General features: G+C 40.2%; 1 protein-coding gene across 1 annotated transcript in view; it reads right to left on the bottom strand.

The window, feature by feature from the left end:
* Nucleotides 1-19,264, bottom strand: part of LOC115005403 (anoctamin-1-like) — a 65,729-nt gene extending 46,465 nt beyond the window's left edge. Inside the window, exons 1-3 of the mRNA XM_029427208.1 lie at nucleotides 18,926-19,264; nucleotides 12,298-12,452; nucleotides 2,269-2,616 (exon numbers count right to left, since the gene is read on the bottom strand). Coding sequence (XP_029283068.1) covers nucleotides 2,269-2,616; nucleotides 12,298-12,452; nucleotides 18,926-18,968 — 546 coding nt within the window. The 5' untranslated portion in view covers nucleotides 18,969-19,264. The remainder of the gene's footprint in view (nucleotides 1-2,268; nucleotides 2,617-12,297; nucleotides 12,453-18,925) is intronic.
* Nucleotides 19,265-19,743: the final 479 nt, after the last annotated feature.

Raw genomic sequence — 19,743 nt, 5'->3', positions numbered from 1 at the left:
GCCATAACTGGCAACTCCGCAGTGAGTCAGTGTTCCGCTGAGCAAGTTTAAATATCTTGTTTTGAGTCTATATTTACATCTTTTATCAATTATCTTTATTATCATTTGTAGGCTAATAGAGCAGACACTGTGTTTTAATGGGTTATATGTAATAGCCCTGCTTGTTTTTAGTGTTTTTATGAAATATCTGTATTGACTGCATAATCATATCTATCACACCTTTATTTAGCCCACTGCCACGCGAGCCACCAATTAATGCTTGGCTCGTGAGCTCGCAAGCCGCGCAATGAGGAACACTGCTCCATAGCCCTCCGTAGTATACTGTCTCCAAAGTTTGTCCACACATTTCAAGTCATTTAGAGTGACATCTTATGAAACTGGGAGTTGCTCAAAGCTTTTTTATTTAGAGCATATTAAGAATCGAGCTACGTTATGTCACAGAATGGTTTGTGCACTATTTAATGGATGATTCACTGTGTGATAAGTACACTTGTCTCTATTTTCTACAGAAAACTGACGAATAAATGACAAAAAGCTCTAGTTCTCTATAAATGAGAACAAATGTCCTTTTGTTCATGGTTCCACTCACGTAGCAAATACGGAAGTGACACAGAGCTAATATGGAATATAACCTAACAAACATCTACGACGTAGGTAATTTGTGTAGATTTCTACAAGCTGTTTTTTTCAACCCACAATGGCTGAAGGAGGAGAAGAGATCGATTTGGTCGCAGATATAACGCCATTTTCAAGACGAACATTTCAAGAAAAGATAGACAACGTGAGAAGAGAACGGCCAACCCCAACGCTAGCGAGCCTATCACAGCCGGGAAAAGGGTTTGTCCGCCACTTTCAAATCACTAACTACGAGCGGTACCCCCGGCTCACAGCCTTCGAGAGGCACTGCAAACTGTAGGCTGGGAATGCCTGCTATTTACAACTAAATGTTTCATAAATATTAATATAACTCTGTTGTTAGGGTCATGCGATGCCTGGTTAAACTGCATTTCTGTCTAAATGTATAGTTTCTAGAGCCATGGCATCATAATGATGGTATTAAGAGGTGGAATAATTCAGGTAGGACATCACTGAAGGCCTAGGTGTGAAATGCTCGCCCGCCACTGATCTACGTTTACATGAGATAAGATATAACAAATAACCAACGTAATGCTATGGAGTCAGTTGAAAGATGTAGATTACACTAACAAAACAATTATATGAGTGTCAACAGATCCAATTTAGATTAGTCAGTTCTCTCTTGAATAAAATCTAAAAATATTTGATGTTTTTGTTTTAATATTATTTAAATGTAAGCATCCACTCAGACAGTTATTAAAAAGATCAACTAAATTGGCTGAATTGTGTCTTTCATTGGCAGCTTTAAAGGCAACAACACAACACAATTGGCCTCATTGAGTTCCATTTTAATGCCAAGACAACGGACATATTCCATATGCAGTGGACTCGAGTGCCAAATGTTATTCTCTCTTTTCTTTTTTTCACAGTTAAACACAATATGTTTATCTTAGAAGGTATTCAGTTCTCTGACTTTTCCTCTCGTGCCACAAGCAGTTGAAAGTTTTCACTTATCCTGTCAGATATAAGCTTCAGCTCTACTTTGTGTTTAGTGCTAATCAGCAAATATGTGCATGCATCACACAAATCACTTACTATGAGCATGTATGTCACAAAAAAACGACTCTGGTAAATACGGCAAAAATGTAACTCAGAGATACCACCATGAAACTTCCCCAGTTGACTACTTACATTAAGACAATATTTGTTGTATTATAAATGCATAATGCCAGGTTTGAAATTTTTATTTTATTTTGTTGACATATTAGAGTCAAAGCTTTTTACAGAGGGGATATCTCTTTGTATCAGAAAAATATGGTTAACAGCCATAAAAAAAAGAAAAGTCTGCCATGTTTTTAAGAATATAATCAATAGGGCTATGAATGATATATGAACAAACCCCTCTGTGAAAACCTTCAGAATATAGATAGGAATGAAACTAGAAGTTTGGTGTATGTAAGTGCTACTACATTTCTGACTCAGAAGGTGAGAAAAAACTGTCTGAAAGAAAATATGTTATGAAAGCAAAACAGCCAAACATGAACCGGCAGCCTTAGCATCAGTCTTTTCACAAAGAGTCATTGTTTTAAAAAGAATTTCCAGTTTTCCAGTTTTGTTCGCTGCACAGGTGCAGTGCTACATTGGAAGCTTGACAGGTAAAAGGTCAATTGTCAAATCACATGCAGATCTCACCCCTTCGTCCTTTTCTAGCTCCAGTCCCGTCTCAAGGAGGTTTTCCTCAAATTCCTCCCGCCTGAAGCGCTTGTCATCCTCATGATAGTCAGTCCGTTGGTCCTGGGCAGCGATCTCCGGGTCTTCCTTTGGCTGCAGCGGGGCACGGCTGCTCCTCATGCTCAGGCTGCGTCGAAGCCGTCGGATAAAGTTGTTGTCACCAAACCTGGAGGACTGGCGTCGGATGCTGATGGGCTTCTGGATCTGGTATGCCAGCACGTAGTCCACCCGCCTCCGCCCATCAGAGAAGTATGGGCCCAGCCGTGAATACAGAGGCGAGCCGTCATCCGCATAAAGATTTTTCATCGGCTAGACAGGCAAAAAGACAAAATATCATAGATTACTGTAACATCTCTTGACAAAAAACCACATGGTCAACCATCTCTCCAGTATGTTTACTGTATGTGGTGAGATGGGTCAGTTTTATACCGATTTTTGCCAGATGGGATCTTTTCTGTCACATGCAATCATTCATAGTGATCATTACGATGCCAGCAGTCACTCAATTAACTTGCAAGAATAACTTCCTTAAACGACACACACACACACCCACACACACACACACACACACACACACACACACACACACACACACACACACACACACGCAGGAAGGCAATGAGATCCAGTATTGTTTCTGAATAATGTTTCCTCTCTGGTCTCATTATCCAAGAAGGAAGAAGGAAGAAGGAAACACCATTTCTATTATTCTTTATTAGGCAGTTGTGGGTGGAAATTTAATCAGAACTGGAAAACCTGTTGGTGATGCCGCCCACAGGTATATGACAATCATTTCTAAGGAAAGCAAGAACCTTCAATGCTTTCATTGGAAAGCCCAGAAACACACACCTAAATATATTTAGAACTTGGTAAAGTCATCTGAAGAACTAATACTTTTGTTTTTGTCAAATTGTGTGGACAGTTGTTTTCATGACGCTGCCCTTCCACACAGGCTACAGCAGATGCAAAAGTCCCAAAACCATTTCATATACTGAAGGAAACACTGGGTTGTTTAAAACCAAGTACTAGTACTAATATCTACAACTAATATCTACTAGTAATACTACTTATAGTACTAGTATTAGATTTTTTTTTTAAATGTTCTTAAACTCATTTACTCGGTTACATGATAAATGTCAGATGTGATTTTGGGTGACAAGCTAACTCCACCCATCATCATACAATCTAATGATACATTAACAATAATTAACTAGTGCTTTTCTACCTCATAACATTATGCGGTTAACAATTTGCCTCACACATTCACACGCCGATAGCGATGGAGCAGACACACAATGCTAGTTTTCAAGGTGGCATATTATAATTTTTCATGCCTTTTCAACATGATTATGTGTCACAGGTGTGTCTAGAATCCCCCAAAGTGTCATTAAAGACCATCCTCTCTCTTTTCCCCGCACTATCAGAAAACTAGTTTAACAATGAGCACGTCCTGTGGGGTTGCTGTGCCACAGAACCACTTCCAGCCAGGGGACCATCCCGGCTCATGGATGGGGGGAGGAGATAACATGGTTGATGCACAGCATTCTTTCTCTGCAGTATATTTACTTCATGGTTCACTGGACTAATGCACTCCTGGGCACCATCCACTTTTACACTTGCAATGGAACACCATTTACTGTCCCCAGAGACAGCAGCGACAACACAGTGCCCATCGTACACAGGATCTTGTTCAACAGGGAGCAACATGCAACAAACATGTGCTTCTGCAGCTGAATCATGTTGTTCATGAAATATTCAAATGACATATAGTGGTTATTTATGTTTTGCAATTCGCAACTACATTAAAGGAAATATGTTGTACTTACAGCGGCTTATAAAGCCCTACATATCTTTTGAATGTTGCTTCATAATGCATGTTGCACCTTAGAGCAGTGACTCTCAACCACTGTGTTGGAAATTATCCAACTTTTTCAAATCTGGTTTAAACTTTTCATTTTTATCAATTTTCTCCGACAGCACCCCCCTCGCACCGGAGCTCCAACAGCACCCCCACTTGCACCCCCACTTGCACCGGAGCCCCAACAGCAGTCGCACCGGAGCTCCGACAACACCCCCCCTTGCAACAGAGCCCCGACAGCATACATATATATTCCCCCAACGGAACCCCGCGCCCCTCCTCCCGCACACACCTACAGAGTGGAGGAAAGGAGAGAACTACGCACCAGCACCCCCCCCCCCATAAACCCGATTATTTAGGTTCATGTTATTTAGGTTCATGTTTGGTTACAGACTAATTCACATACTGTATTAGGGCCAATATTAAATAATAATCTCATTTTCTTTGCCTTTTCTCATAAATAAACAACCACAGTTAACCACAGGTTAAGCCACAGTTAAAGTCTATCTTTTTGGCAAACAGCCTCTAGAATAAAAAGGTTCCACTGTGTTTCAGTGACAGGAATATCAAATCTACTCGCTTGGAATCTGCATACAGCGGTTATACTGCACATTTAGAAGAGGACATGGCTGTGAAAGTGTAATCACATTACCAAAGTCCGGTGATTAGGGGCCCATACTGTAAATCTTCAGGAACAGCTTATTTAAAACCTTGAGTTTAGAATATTTTATTAGAGATATGTTCAACAATCAACCTCCACACTTGAGACGTTAATGATGGTGCGGGGAGATTATTACTGTCCTGCTCAATACATGTGGACATTTAATAAACCAAAGAAGAGTCTGGTTTATTAAATCTTTATCAAGAACAGGAACAGTCTTTTGGAATGATTTCATAGATCTGGACACTTTTCTTCTGTTTGATTGTTTATGTGGCTGGTATACTGCATGTGGGGGTTATATACAGTATGTTAGGTGATGAGCGACCAGCGCTATACACTGAAAACAGCTGGAGCAGGATTTAGACCAGAATTATTTTAGGACGAGGTCACTACAGACAAAACACCACTGTGGAAAATAGCCTGACATATGTAAATTTGAATACATTAATTATTCTACTATTGTTACAGCACTACAACACACTGGAGCACCAACAACAACGCTGAAGGGTTTTTTGAGTGAGATTCTAAATCTCATTCTGACCTTCTCCAGTCTGATTACAGCTGAGTGTATCCTGCCACTTGATGAACTAAACTCCAGGCTACTTGAACTTGACCGTGTGTGTGCGTGTGTGTGCGTGTATGTGTGTGCTGGCTGAGGTTATAGTAGCACACTTCTGCAGGCGATCGGACAAAGGCACACAACGGTCAACACACACCCTCGGCAAGCTGACACTCAGTACAGAAGGCTTGCTGTTTATCACACTGTATGAACTCTAATGGATACATGTTTTGATTACATTACATGAGAATTTATGATGCTTGGGGGGAAATTATGTCACTGTGGCACCAAAACGAGGTCACACCTGGGAAGAAATAGAACATAGACATAAAAAATAGAGCTAAACAACAATAAAAACAACTGTGGGTTATATAAACATGTGCATCTAAAATAAAATATGTGCTTTAAATAGTCTACCATATAATTAAGGCTACGAGTGTACAGCGATGAAGTTTGTTTGTTTGTTTTAGCTGTTTCAAGGAAGTTGTTGTAGAAAATCGAGATAAAGTGATTTGGAGGTCATGTTAACCATGTTCCCTATCTTTGCTCTGCATGTTACCGTGCTAACGTTTGCTGACGTGCTAATTAGCACACAAACAAGTACAGCTGTGGCTGATGGAATTTAGTTTAACACGCTTTTGGTCATAAATCAAACTATTGGAAAAAGTTGAACTGATGACGGATTTCGCACGTATTGTCATAAAATTTGACTTGATGCGCAAATAAACACTACAGGTCGCAGTTACAGCCGTTAGGCACAGCGGAGACGCAAGCCTGCACAGATAGGTGCAGAAAGTCACATGGATTGAAATGACAGTGTATCTGTTGGGTAAGACGTGCAAGTGAAAAACGCTTCTGATACACACGCGGTCTAGACGAGCGGTTTGTATTCATTCAATCAAACATTACAGCCGTGGTCGTTGCAGACACATCTGGTGAAGATCTGCACTGTCCTGAGTGCACTTTTCTAATGTTGGTTTACTTCACTGCTTTGCTTCTACTTTATTGCTCTCAGGTGGCTGTGCACACACTGCCTGCTCAGCAGCAAGCAGCAGACAGGCAACGTTAGCAGCTAGCTGGTGAACATATTCCCGTATTTAGAAGTAGAAGGAGTTGGAGTCAGGAGTTGTTAGAGACCAAAAACAGAGCTAAAAGAATATTGAACTTGCATTGGACACAACATTTCAAATGAATGATGTTGCTCTGAGTCTGCTGGATGTATATGGTATATCTTTGTACAGTGATATCAATGCTCTGTTTACACGTTGTAGTTCTGCTGCGCCCAAATCTATAAATAATCTATTACAGGTTTTTTTCAATTGCCAAGAAAACACAATTGTAGCACAATTATTGGAACCACTAACTCATGTAGCATATCTATTGACCAGGTATGCTAAACCATAAGCACATATTTTGTATATATTGTTAATTGTAATTTTTTTATATTTATGCACCAACTAAACCAGGGCAAAGTCCTTGTAGGTGAAAAGTCAGAGAGGAGTGAACTAACTACGCACCCCCCCCCCCCCCCCCCCCCGCCCCAAACAAACAGACAAATTCACATACTGTATTATTATTATTAAATAATAATCACATTTGCTTTGCCTTTTTTCATAAATAAACAACCCACCCTTTTTCTTTATTAGTGAGCTGTTTTTAAATATGTACTATGTAAATATGAAACAATAGACTTGGAGCTGAGTGCACATTATTATCTACATGAGACATGTCATTCCACACTAAAAGCCTTTGTGTGTTGTTTGCTAACCACTGCCATTGGAATACCATTTAATTATCTGTCACCTGCACCCAGAATGCATATTTGAACACATCTGTAACCATCTAGAAATCAGAGCTTGAACACAATCAATAGTTTTGCTTTTTGGTAGTGCATAACAATGGAGGCCAATTTCGGAGAGAAGGTTAGAGGAAGTATTCTGTATTTTATTTAGTGTATCTTCTGACAGGAAAGTAATTGTATCTTATACTGTTATGAGTAGATACGTTTTGAGAAAAGACTAATGTGCTTGTTGCCCATTGCATATGTGTTCAACATTGAGAGTATACACAGTATGTAACAATGAGAGATGGGAGTCTGAAGACAGCACATACTGTATGGGAATTTGTGACGACATTAAAGCAGCTGATATCCAACACAGATGTTTACATAGTGAAAGACAGTTTAATGGCAATATGTGGTGAAGATCCAACAATAAAAGAGTCATTAGCCGAAGGTGAATTGCCCTCATGCTTGTAGAGCAGGAATAAAAGAGAAAACTAATATTGACACAGTCGGCCCTGCACTGAAATAAACCTTTTCCTCTTTACAGACACCAACCCAGTGTACAGAACAGTGTGTGCTCCTGTGTGTGTGTGTGTCTGTGATAAGAAGAAGAATCATGAGGGGTTGCTGCGTGTCAATGTGTGTGTATACTGTATGTAGCAGCCCCCTGCCTCACTCCCTCCACACACACACACACACACACACACACACACACACACACACATATATTTATCTTTAGCCCTCTCTCAACAGGAAGTAGTCATAGCTGCAAAGGTCAGAGGTCGCTTCTCAGAGGGCGCATGAGGATGTGGTGGTGTATGCATCATTCACCAATAGGAACTGTTTTCTCACTAAGCCACCGGGAAATGAGGTTCTCCTGTCCTCTGGGCTTCCACATGTACACAGCCACCCACCCACACACACACACGCACACGCACACACACACACACGCACACGCACACGCACACGCACACGCACACGCACACACAAACACATTTCTGTAACCTCAAGGCTAAGACAACCCAGCAGTTTTCAAGTCAATAATGTTTTTCACAGCAGCAGTAGGCTGCATGTAGTAGCTGGAACAGTCATTTTTTGCATGTTGAAGGCTTCCAATCACGATTTTGACTTCAGTAACTTGTGAGGCCAATGTGCCAATAATACATCTGGCATATTTACACTCCCAAACCCAGATAGACAAAATACAATGCTAACTTAAAGTGGCTAACCTAAGGCTGCTCACAAGCAGTGCTCTTGTTTCTCTGGATAATCCACAAACCTTATAGTGACTAATTCTTCTGTATTTCCAAAGCTAAATAGCACAAGAGGTAAGTGAGAAACCGACCCTTTGAAATGCTTGATTCCACTCGAGGAAAAGAGAAAGAAGCTTTGATTTTGAGTACATTTGGGACCAAAACTTCCTCTGAGCCTAATTCCTACAACATAATTAATGTCTTGCACCACCAGAGTGACCACACATAAATTATGCAAATCAACTGAAGCCCTATTTCACAGGCACTGAAATTGGCCTTGGCTGCTTTTTTTAGAACGTAAGTAAAATTAAGTCCTAATTATAAAATATTGTTTCAGCCCGCCATCCCAAAACCATGATTTAATTATCTTGTTATTGTTATCTCCTACAGGCAAAAGCCTTTGTGTGTGTGTGTGTGTGTGTGTGTGTGTGTGTGTGTGTGTGTGTGTGTGTGCGTGTGTGTGCGTGTGTGTGTGTGTGTATATATGTCTGTCTGTGCACAGCTAATTGCTACTTGACCCATCAGCCTAATGTTTTTGGGCACATTTATGACTGTATGCTCAAAGACCTCTCATGGTTGCGGTGATTCACAATTTTGTAAAAACAGTTTTTTTGACTGTTTACAGCGTCAGTGACTGCTGACTCTCCACACCTGTGAAGTGGACGGTAGGGCCCGCAAGGGATAAAACACAAGGTTGATGCCTAATAAAATAACTACTATTTTACGACATATGTTAGGGTTTTATTATTATTTTATCATCAACTATTTGACTTTTATCATATTATCTGTATTTTCTTATTATCTGACACTATTATATTTTCTTGTCATCTGAACTCTGATTTTATTGTTTCTGATGGCATGTGTTCTCCTATATTGCTGTTTATTGATTGATTCTGTATTGTGTAATCATTATCTTAATCTGTAAAGCGTTTTGAAAAGTAGTGTACAACTAAAGTTTTCTTTGAAATGATTTTCGCCTTCAGGTTCAGAGTACAATTATGAATGAATTAGCGTCAGTCACAAGCATCAGTGTTAGAAAAATCTATTGTCTCAAGATTATTGTGCTGATATACTGTATATGTTTTTTAAAGGTATGAAACTTCAAAAGATCCACAATTAAGACTTCAATGTATAACTGTGATAATCCAACAGACTTGAATATGAAGTACAGGACGTAATGTGTGTATCGTGAGACATTTTAGTTGTGAGTAAGGGAATGCAACATTTGATAGATATTTAAACCTGCAATGCTTTTTTTGGATTCTAAAGTTGAGTTGCGTTGTGTTGGGAACATGTTAGCAAAGTGTTCACACACATAGTCATTAATGTGAAATTGTGTCTCCGGCCACCTGATGAACATGATATTCCCTTTCTATTAGCTCTATTTCTGGTTTAACTCCTGAGGGAAATATCAGTCTCTTTAGCTGCTAAATGCTCCACTGTGTTCACGAGCTCGTCACTAACTGTGTCTGTCTGCTGCTGAGCAGGTAGTGTGCTGTTTTCAGAGAAAAACCTGTAAAAACACCCCACAATACTTTGAGGGGTTATGATCATGTCTCCTTTACACCTCTGTTCTCCAGTTTAAAGGATTTCTCTAGTGTTGGTTGAAAAAGCTGTTTGATTAAAGAGAGGCGTCGAGCTGGAAGAATATCCTTCAGCTCAAGTGGCACTAATAGCTGCTCTTTTTACTGCTTAAGCTCAATATTCAAGAGCACTGTTGCATTTAAAGTCATTTAACATGTAAAACAAATACCTCCCTGTTCCCTGGGCCATTATAAAAGCAAGTGTAAAAGCTACAGAGTTGGCTATAGCCCAGACCATGACTATGTTATTGTACAGAGCAGAAATCCTTGCAAACATATAGACATTGAGTCAACTAATTCATTGTATGAATGCAATAAATATATAAATCTGACATAGTATAAGTCCAAAGACTAGAGTTAATGTGAAATTATTGATGGTTGTTTGTAGGCTCTTTGGAATGATTTATGCACCGCATTACTCTGAGTAGTCCCCACTGGTCTCGGCATTTCCATTTAACAGAAATCTCACATACAGAAGCTGCACAATAGATGTGAGCCATAGAGCATCACTTATTTCTAGCACCATGGTAACTGTGTGGAGACCCTAATCATAATTACATATCAGACGTGAGCCTGTATGTTGTGTGTTGTATGTAGCACTTTGAGTTTTGTTTACGCAAATGAAAAGTGCGCCTATAAATACAATTTATTATTATTATTATTATTATTATTATTATTATTATTATTATTATGTTACCTGTATGTTCTGCTGACCTTTTATCAGCCCTCATAACTCAACAAAGCTCTTGTCAAGAGTATACAACACTGATGCAAAGAAATTGAAGATATTATTGCTGTCTGCAGGAGTTTACTTCTACATTTTACTACTACATTACTACATTTTTATTGTTTGCCGCATTGCTGTGTAAACACGTATGCAGATTGTTGTGTGTAAATGTTGTGTCAGCACATCGACTGTGTGTACAGTATGTGTCGGAAGGATTTTAATGAATACTTTTCCCTCACAGACACTAGATGAAAATTAAAATGTGTTTCAACAGGCTCCCTCGGATCCTAACTACGTCTTACAAGACTACCAGTCCAAGCAGGGAAATGTATTTATTTCTCATGACAGGAGCTTCATCACCTACTGTTCTACACACGGACCCCCAAGTATGATGTAGAACCTTTATGGACTACTAAAGCTTTATTAAAAGCTACATACATACTGTATGTAATATACTGCATGTATTGTCTGAAGACTCTTTTCTTAGTTTCAGACTTGCAGCTCTGAACCATGGTTGGCTAATTTAGCCTCGTAATGGTAATGTAGCTGCTAACAGCGTTAACAAGCCTTCTGGAGAGAAACGCTCTGAAAGACATCAATGTGCTTGTACCGACTGTCAAATTGACTGACACTGGGCCCCTATCTATGCATACTTGAGCGTTTACTAGGGCTGGTTAAGCTATTGACCGAGTAAATAACCCAGTACCAAGAAGTATTGAAACTTCTTAAGTCCAGCGATACCTGCATTTGACCTTTTTTGTACCCAGATCTGGAAAACGATGGCAATCTATATGGTTTCTTTGATTTAATGTGATTTAAAGGACCTTCAATGCACACAGTGTGTGGTGTGGCGTGTATTTCACGTTGTTGGCAGTTCAGCGTTCAAGATGCCACCAAAATGTTCCAACGTATGGTTATGAGGAGTGGTGGTGACATTTTCCGCATCTGAATGCTTCCATTCACACAATGAGCATCAAATGACGCACTCTATTGGTATCGGTATCACTTTAAGGGTACTGGTATTGGTACTGATATCATCATTTTTTAAACGATGCCCAGCCCTAGCAGTTAGAGTCAGTCAGTATCCTTCCGGTTCCCTGGATCGTCACACACATTGCCACACACAGACATTTACCGGCACAAGGTTTTCCTATTTACCTTCATTCTACATCAAGCACTCTATTAATCAGCATTGGTTAACAGCAAATTTCATGTAATTTGGAGTATACTGGAACTCTGCCTGCCCATGCCCACTGGTGCATGTGTTAATGAAGCCCGGGCTCTTCCCAGGTCCTCATATACCAACGCTTTGTCACGACCTTCGGCAGCGGATACCAACGTACAAGGCACCCTTTAGTGTCAGTTTGAGACGCACCTGGCTTCCAACCAACTCCAATGTTAACCCCAGCGGCAATATTAGACCTCTTTTAATTAGTTTCTTAGAGGTTTATTGTTTTGTTTTAGCCTTTTTATCTGCATTCATTAGAGACAGGCTGGTCTTGGCTAAACACATCCGAAAACATTACCCCGTAGCACTAGAATGATAACATGGATGTAGGGTCTTACTATGGACACGTTGCTCCTGGCGTTGGTGTTGACCAGGTCCACATCTGGGCGCTTCTCCTCGCCAGGGACTGGCAGGTAGTTGTCGTTCCTCCTCATCGTGGTAGGCACCTCCTGCTGTGGGCTGCCTGAGTGCTCACAAGCTAGGGCAGGAGAACCTGAGAGAGGAACAGAGAGATGGATTTGACATGTGACTTATTATTGTAAAGATAGCTGAATTTAAAGCCCATTTTCCAGACTGCCTTATAAAAATCCTGTTTCTACTAGATTCTTTCTATATTGTACTTTTAAATGGCTGTTCCTGCAAAGTCTGCCTGTGTCAAGGGGCACAGTCATGAGGCAATGGGTACCTGAGCACCAACAGTTAAAATCTCCACCCCCTCCTACATAGCAAGAGCCCTAGACTGAGAAGAGGACCCCGTTTTTTTTAAATGTATTGATGCAGAGAGGTTTTATATTGCAAACACCTTTGGACATGATTTGGATTTGTTTGTTATAATCTGCTAAATTAGATAGGCAAAGGCAGTGTTAGCAGCTCATGAAGGGAACTTGTCACTACCAACCATATATGTTATACGTAAAGCAGAGAATAATACTTTGAGATAAGGTTTTAAGTTTTGTTTCTATGGAAACAATTTGGTTCTTAAATCTAATCTTGTAGCACATTGTATCCCCCTCAGCCGAAAGCCCTCACAGACTTGACGTGATGTCAGTACACACATCATGGTACACTGTGGAAGGCTAGAAATACACAGATATAAACTGCGGGGTGCACCCGGCACTCTCCACCATTTACAGGAAACAGATGTCACCATGGATACTGATAGACGCCTTGCTTTTTCAACCGTTATATTACGAGCAGTTCCTCTGTAATCTCCCCAAAATGAGCATGATCCATCTGATTTGTGTGATGTCATTACTGTACAATTGTTATTAGTGTTATCTCATGAGGTACTAGTTAGTATTCTCTATAGGGAGCTCAAATGGCACAGAACACCTTTCTCCGTGTAATGAAGCGCTGACCAAAGAGGAAACTTTTCAGTCATGGACACAATGATACAGAGTCTATACTTGTAACTGCTCTACAGTGGGCCACAGTCTAATAATAACAACACTCCCAAACACCTCTGATGGATATTGTTAATGAATAAAAGCTCAGGGGGAACCATCATAAAGAAAACAATTGAATAGGCCTCTTCTGGGTGTTTGTCGCTGGATAACTGCTTGTTACACACTGCAAGACACAACTCGTATTGCATTACCTGATGTTTTTAATGTTTAAAATGTTTTTAGATCTAATCAGTTATCAGATATTCAAAAAAATGGCGGTGGACACAGCGGCCTCTCCGGGTCCTGTAAAGACAGTGTTAAATCTTACTTTAAATGTTAGTCCTTTTCTGTTTTTGGAAAAGAAAACCAGGGCACATGACTGTCTGACAGTGCTGGAAATTGGGAACCAGCTTCCATACAATATTGAATCATCACTTAGGAGAAGCTGCGCAGCCTGTACTCATGCCAGGCTAAAGACTAAACCTGACAGACCAGGTCTCGCTAATTTCCGTTCCCTGGACAATAACCTGGACTCCTGCAGACTACAGCTGACCACCCAGTGTGACTGTTGTGTCTTTATTTTCACTGAAGCATGGCTCCATGAGAAAATCTCCCATTCAGACAAACGGACTAGCCTCTTTCCGTGCGCATAGGGACGCCCTATCATCCAGTAGGACCGGGTTTGTACATCAACAGTGAATGGTATGGAAACGCTCGGTGGTCTCCAACGACAGTTCACCGATGATGGAACATATGACTAGAATGCCGTCCCTTCTATCAACCGAAGAAATTCAGCCTTTCAACTTTTCAACCAGAAGTGCGAACACTCTGGGCCTGGCTTATGCAAACAACCACGACTCATACAAATGGCACATGCGTCGTATGTGGCAGGGCTTGAAGGCCATCACTGACTATAAGACCGGGCTACACCCTTGTTACTGCGGCGCCTCGCTCCTGGAGGCTCTTCCCCAGAAGCTGGTATGGAAGGGCCTGAACACTTCCCTTTGTAACCGGATACTGGACTTTCTCAAATGAGACAGCGGATAGAGGAGAGGTGGAGCGGCTGGTCAGGAAAACAACTTGTCTCTCCATGTCAATGACACAAAAGTCAGAAACACCAGAAACAAATCAGAGCACCAAGATTCTTGGTGCGCACATCACTGACGATCACGCACCTCCCTGACCAAGAAGGCAAAACAGCGTCTCCACTGGCAGTGGAAATATCTAGAGCGTCACGACCAGGGTATTGGAAATTGGAACAACCTAGACTGCAAGTCCTTACAGAGGATGGTGAAGTCAGCCAAGTCCATCATAGGGACCCCCCCCCCCCCCCTCTATCCATGACATGTATACTAAACACTGCTCAACAGGGCCTCCAGAATCATAAATCTGGAAAAAGGTACCGGAGCAGACTCTACAACAGCTTCTTTCCCCACGCTGTCAGACTCCTCAACACAACATAACGAGCAAAAGCCCATGGACATGATGCCTTTACGTTAAATACAAACTTAAACATCATCTCAATGAAACTACTATGTCTAATAGTGTAAACTTTCTGAAAACCACTGCATCCGTCAAACCCTCACTTTGTTTGCTTGTTCCCACAAGCACATGTGCCTATCTCTCTTGCTCTCTCTCGCTCGCTCTCTCTCTCTCTCTCTCTCTCTCTCCCTCCCTCTCCATAGTTTCTTCCCTTGTCCTTTCTTTTCACTATCCCAGGAGGTCATCTCTCTCTCTCTCTCTCTCTCTCTCTCTCTCTCTCTCTCTCTCTCTCTCTCTATTTATCTGTCCGTCCAGAGAGAGGGATCCCTCTTCTGTTATTCTTCCTGAGGTTTCTTACATTTTGTCCCTGTAAATGTTTTTTTGGGGGGGTTTTCCATATTCTTGAAGGACAGAGGGAGTCATATATACGCACACTTGTGATTTCTAATATTGAGCAATATAGATAAAATTGATTGGACTGGTCTTTTGGGTTTTCTGCTGTTGAAGGGAGAGCTCCAGTGAAATGAATTTAGCTATTTTGACTTTGTTGCAATACTCCCTGCTTCAGTCATTAAATGCTGTATCCAGTGTGCCACCTTTCTAGATAACATTAATAACAGAACATTTCTTACCCTGCAGTAGTCACTTGGCTGTGATGAATCCATTTCTGCAGTTATTTGAGTACAGTTTGACTCCATTTTCTCCATATTTTGCAACCCTATGTAGGAACAACCAAACCGTGTGCTGGAAAAAGGGTCACAAACTCGGAATCAACCCATATGTCTGAACAGGCAAAGGCAGCCGCCATACAGTCAGAAGCCTTAACATTACAACGGTCTCACACACTATTTAATGTCATCAGATTAAGCCCATTAACAATAACAAACTACAAATCAAATATATTTTGAATAAGGGACATCAGCATTTATCTAGAGTGGTGTTTGTGTCCATCTGATGAATATGCGTCAAATATTCAGTCTTCTTTGAGGTATGTTTTGGTTTCCACCAAATCATGACGGAAATATCTTGATCTTTAGCCGCCTAATGCTCCGCTATGTTCACTAGCTAGATGTTACCTTTGAATAACTGAAGTTATGTGCTGGGCAGATAGTGTACTGCACAGTGGGTTTATCACAGAGTATTTCCTGAACAGCTACTGCTGCTGGAAACAACACTGATGAGAGCCGTAAGACTGAACCAAAACAGTAAAGCTGTGGGGCGTGAAAGCAAAACAATTAAATAAAGTACCAACCTGGTACGTTGAGTCCTGTCTCTTTAATAAAGCTGGCTAATGTACAAAAGACCAAATATAAAGTATTTGTGGCATCTAATGGCTTCAGTGGGTACCGGTGGCTGGGTTGTCCTATATAACTCCAGAGTGGTAGATGAAGTAACAGCTTTCAAATAAACCAAGAAAAAGAACAGCACCAGTGTTTGCTTCAAACACCTACCGTAAGTGAGTGTTTGTGTCTTCCTGACAACATGCTTTTGTGGTGGAACCTCTTAGGGAGATGGTTGAGGTGGATGGTTGGGCGTACAAAGTAAATGTGCACTTCAAGTCCATATGAAGACTTTTTGCACCAAAGTTGCCAAAGAGAGGGAAGTTAGAAAGCGATGGGGTTTGTAGGAAATGGGACCTTTTTTAAGAAGCACTAACACAATCTTAGCCTTATTTTGTTATGGCAACTAATTGCCTTAACTTGTTGTAAACGTGAGAGAACAGAACAGGCTTGTTTTGTTTCTGCAGATTTAAATACCTGAAGTGAACTTGATGCTACATGTCTGGAATAGTAAGTTTGACTTTGTACAGCATTAGCCTACTTACACGGCATTACTCATTTAAAACCCAAGCATGAATACTTCACACAAATGTATGTTTTATATCTGGTTAGGTACTGTAGTATTATACATCATATTTCATGTATATGTCATTGCATTAATAAAGCACTTGGTACTATACATATATATATATATATATATATATATATATATATGTACGTATATCTGTGATCACAATAAATATGTGTTAATGTACAATAACATAAAACAGATATATATTGGGGTTTATTAGTCACAGGTATTTCATGATACCACAACCCTGCCCAAGACTTGATATCATCTGCCAAATGTCCTGGCAGAAAGCCTAGACAGGCGGCACCTAGCGTGGGTCTTAGATTTGCTTTCACAATATGAGATGTTTTCACTGTAAATCAACATTTTCGACTATGATTAGTGATGATTGGGCTGTTCACACGCGAGGTTGTCATTTTATCATTCACCACTTAAATAACCAAAAGCAGTGTGTTAGCATGGTTAGGAAAAACCTGTTCCCACAGATCATGGGATAATGAACCGTTTCTACTGTGCAAGTTAACTAGAGCAGAGCTTGAACAGAGACATCCAGCGAAGAGAGATCTCAATGCAAAACACTGGAATAGTAATTTGCCTGTTGCCTTGAGAACTGGCGCTGGGAACACCCAAAAGTGTTTTGAAAGCCGTAAATCTCAATACCTGCTGAGATACTCAATTGACCAGCGGAAGTCACCCAGTGTTACACCTGCCATGCGCATTGTTACAGAGGAGATGTGTACACTGATTACACTGAAGGAAATGGCAATCTAACAGGATGTAGTGGCATATTGACAGTGTTGACTGTTTCTCATAATTGATATTACCATATTTTGACTATGCTGATGTTGTTTATCATAATGCATCCAAAACTAACCTTGTCCTTAATACAACAGACAATCATCTCTGTAGATTTACTCTTGGATGTTCCTTTAGTACTCATTATTGTACACATAAATAGCCTCAACTCAATACAAGAAGACACTTTCATTGGCTGCAACTCATCTTCAAATGTATGCATCTCACCTATAATCATTGCCAACAACAGTGTCCATATTTCACAATATATCATTTTAATAGGAAAGAAAGCATTTATGTGGACGGCTCCTTCAGACGGGAATAACATGCAATCCTGATAGCATCATCACTTCTGATTTTAAGAATGGGCTGACTTCTTATTTTAAGTAAAGTTGTATGTTTCAGATGATGCTATTCTATGCATTATACTGCATCATTTTCTTATTATATTTTGGCTGGGCAAACATTTGTTTACGGCCTCTGTGTGGCCATGGGGGGTTCATCACTGTACTCTTCTTTCTGATGTTTTGTGTTTATTGTCTACGTGGTAGTGTTGAATTGATTGTTGTAATGAGACTCCCATTACATTTGCTGTGTCATACAAATACTTGGGAATGTGGCTTAATGACAGACTGTCATTCCAAGATTTATATTCAACAATTGACCTAAAATGTTGACATCAAACTATAGGCTTCTTGTGTAGAATAAAAAGGCGTAACACTATTGTGCAGCCAACCTTCACGTCTGTACTAGATGGAGATATTCCTGTCATGCATATGTCATGCTGCCCCATCGACACTTCAGCTGTTAAACCCTCTCTACACTTGTGCATTACACTTGATCAAAAACGACACATTTCATTGTTCTGTATATAAAACTGTTGGATGGACTTCCTGACAGTCAAGAAGAAAAGCCATCTCATGCTATTCATTTATAAAGCTTCCAAACTACCTCACACCTCTTCTCATCTAAATCTACAGTACAGTAACTACTTAACCATAGATGTCCCTCGGGTACTCACTAATGTTGGCGGGTTCCAGGTACTATGCACTTTTTAAATTGAACAAACTGCCAACTGCCCTCAAACTTGAGTCTTGCATTTCACTAGGAGATTTTAAAACCTAATTATCTGATGTTTTTTATGATTCTTATGATAGATCTTGATCTCAATGAGACTGATTAAATAAAGATACATAAAAAAATAGCACTTATCAGCTATATCAGCATGTATTTACTTAATGTAAAAGCTGATTTGATAGATTCCAGGTATCATGGTGTTAAGGCTGCCTCCTAACAAATATCTGTATCAGATTCAGTGCGTGAATTTAAGGACACCTCTGACAATTGGAGAATTGAGTACAAACACATGCACAGATATATTTTTGAAACATCAAAGCCAGCACGCACACATTTCATATTCCTGCGTTTCTTGCCAAATGTGTACAGCTCTTACCGGGCTCCTCTGCACTATCATCTCCATCATCTTGTCGCTCCATTGGGTCTTTAAAAGGCGCTCTGAGTCCAGATCTACCGTACGGTACGCTCGCTGCTACAGCATCTATCCCTCCGCCCGTGTGCCCCGTGGCTTCACAGCCGCCTGCGATGAGCTACTTATTCATTCTTTAGGAAAGCTGATAGACTGTCACACTGTTCCCTGTCGAATTATTCCAAATTAAATTATTTGTCCAAATGAAGCGACTGTATTTATCTATTTATTTTAGTAGTTATCTCAATGAGAAGATTACAGAAGATATTTAGGGTCTAAATAAAATCCTGACTTAATAACAGTATATGTCTCAGTGAGACAATTCTATGCTAAAACCTTACACGAGGACGCTCTCTGTCTAAATGAGATTATCCACTCACACACAGCAGAGTGATAACGCGCAGGAAAACTGAGCGAAAATCGTGCCAAAACGGTCTAGAATGGTGTTGCATTCGAGTGCCATAGGAAAACAGGGAAATATGGTTTCACTGACTTACCTGCATCTTATCTCAGTGTTCAGGTGATGAATTGAAACTCTGAACTGAAGGTTGTTCGACAACACTTACACTCCTAAACATCGTGATGAAAGAATTATCAATTTTGCTGCACACAAAATAACTCATTCATAGTTTGCTTGTGTTTCACGCAAATGTTTGTTTGTTACTGCTCATTCGGTTGTGTTTGTTGTTGTATAATATATATATATATATATATATATATATATATATATATATATATATATATATATATATATATATATATATATGTAATGTTGTCAAATTACC

The sequence above is a fragment of the Cottoperca gobio genome, chromosome 3 (genome assembly GCF_900634415.1).
Source record: "Cottoperca gobio chromosome 3, fCotGob3.1, whole genome shotgun sequence".
NCBI classification, from domain to species: Eukaryota; Metazoa; Chordata; class Actinopteri; order Perciformes; family Bovichtidae; genus Cottoperca; species Cottoperca gobio.
The sequence above is the reverse complement of the archived record's forward strand: the minus strand, read 5'-3'. Positions and strand labels throughout refer to the sequence as shown.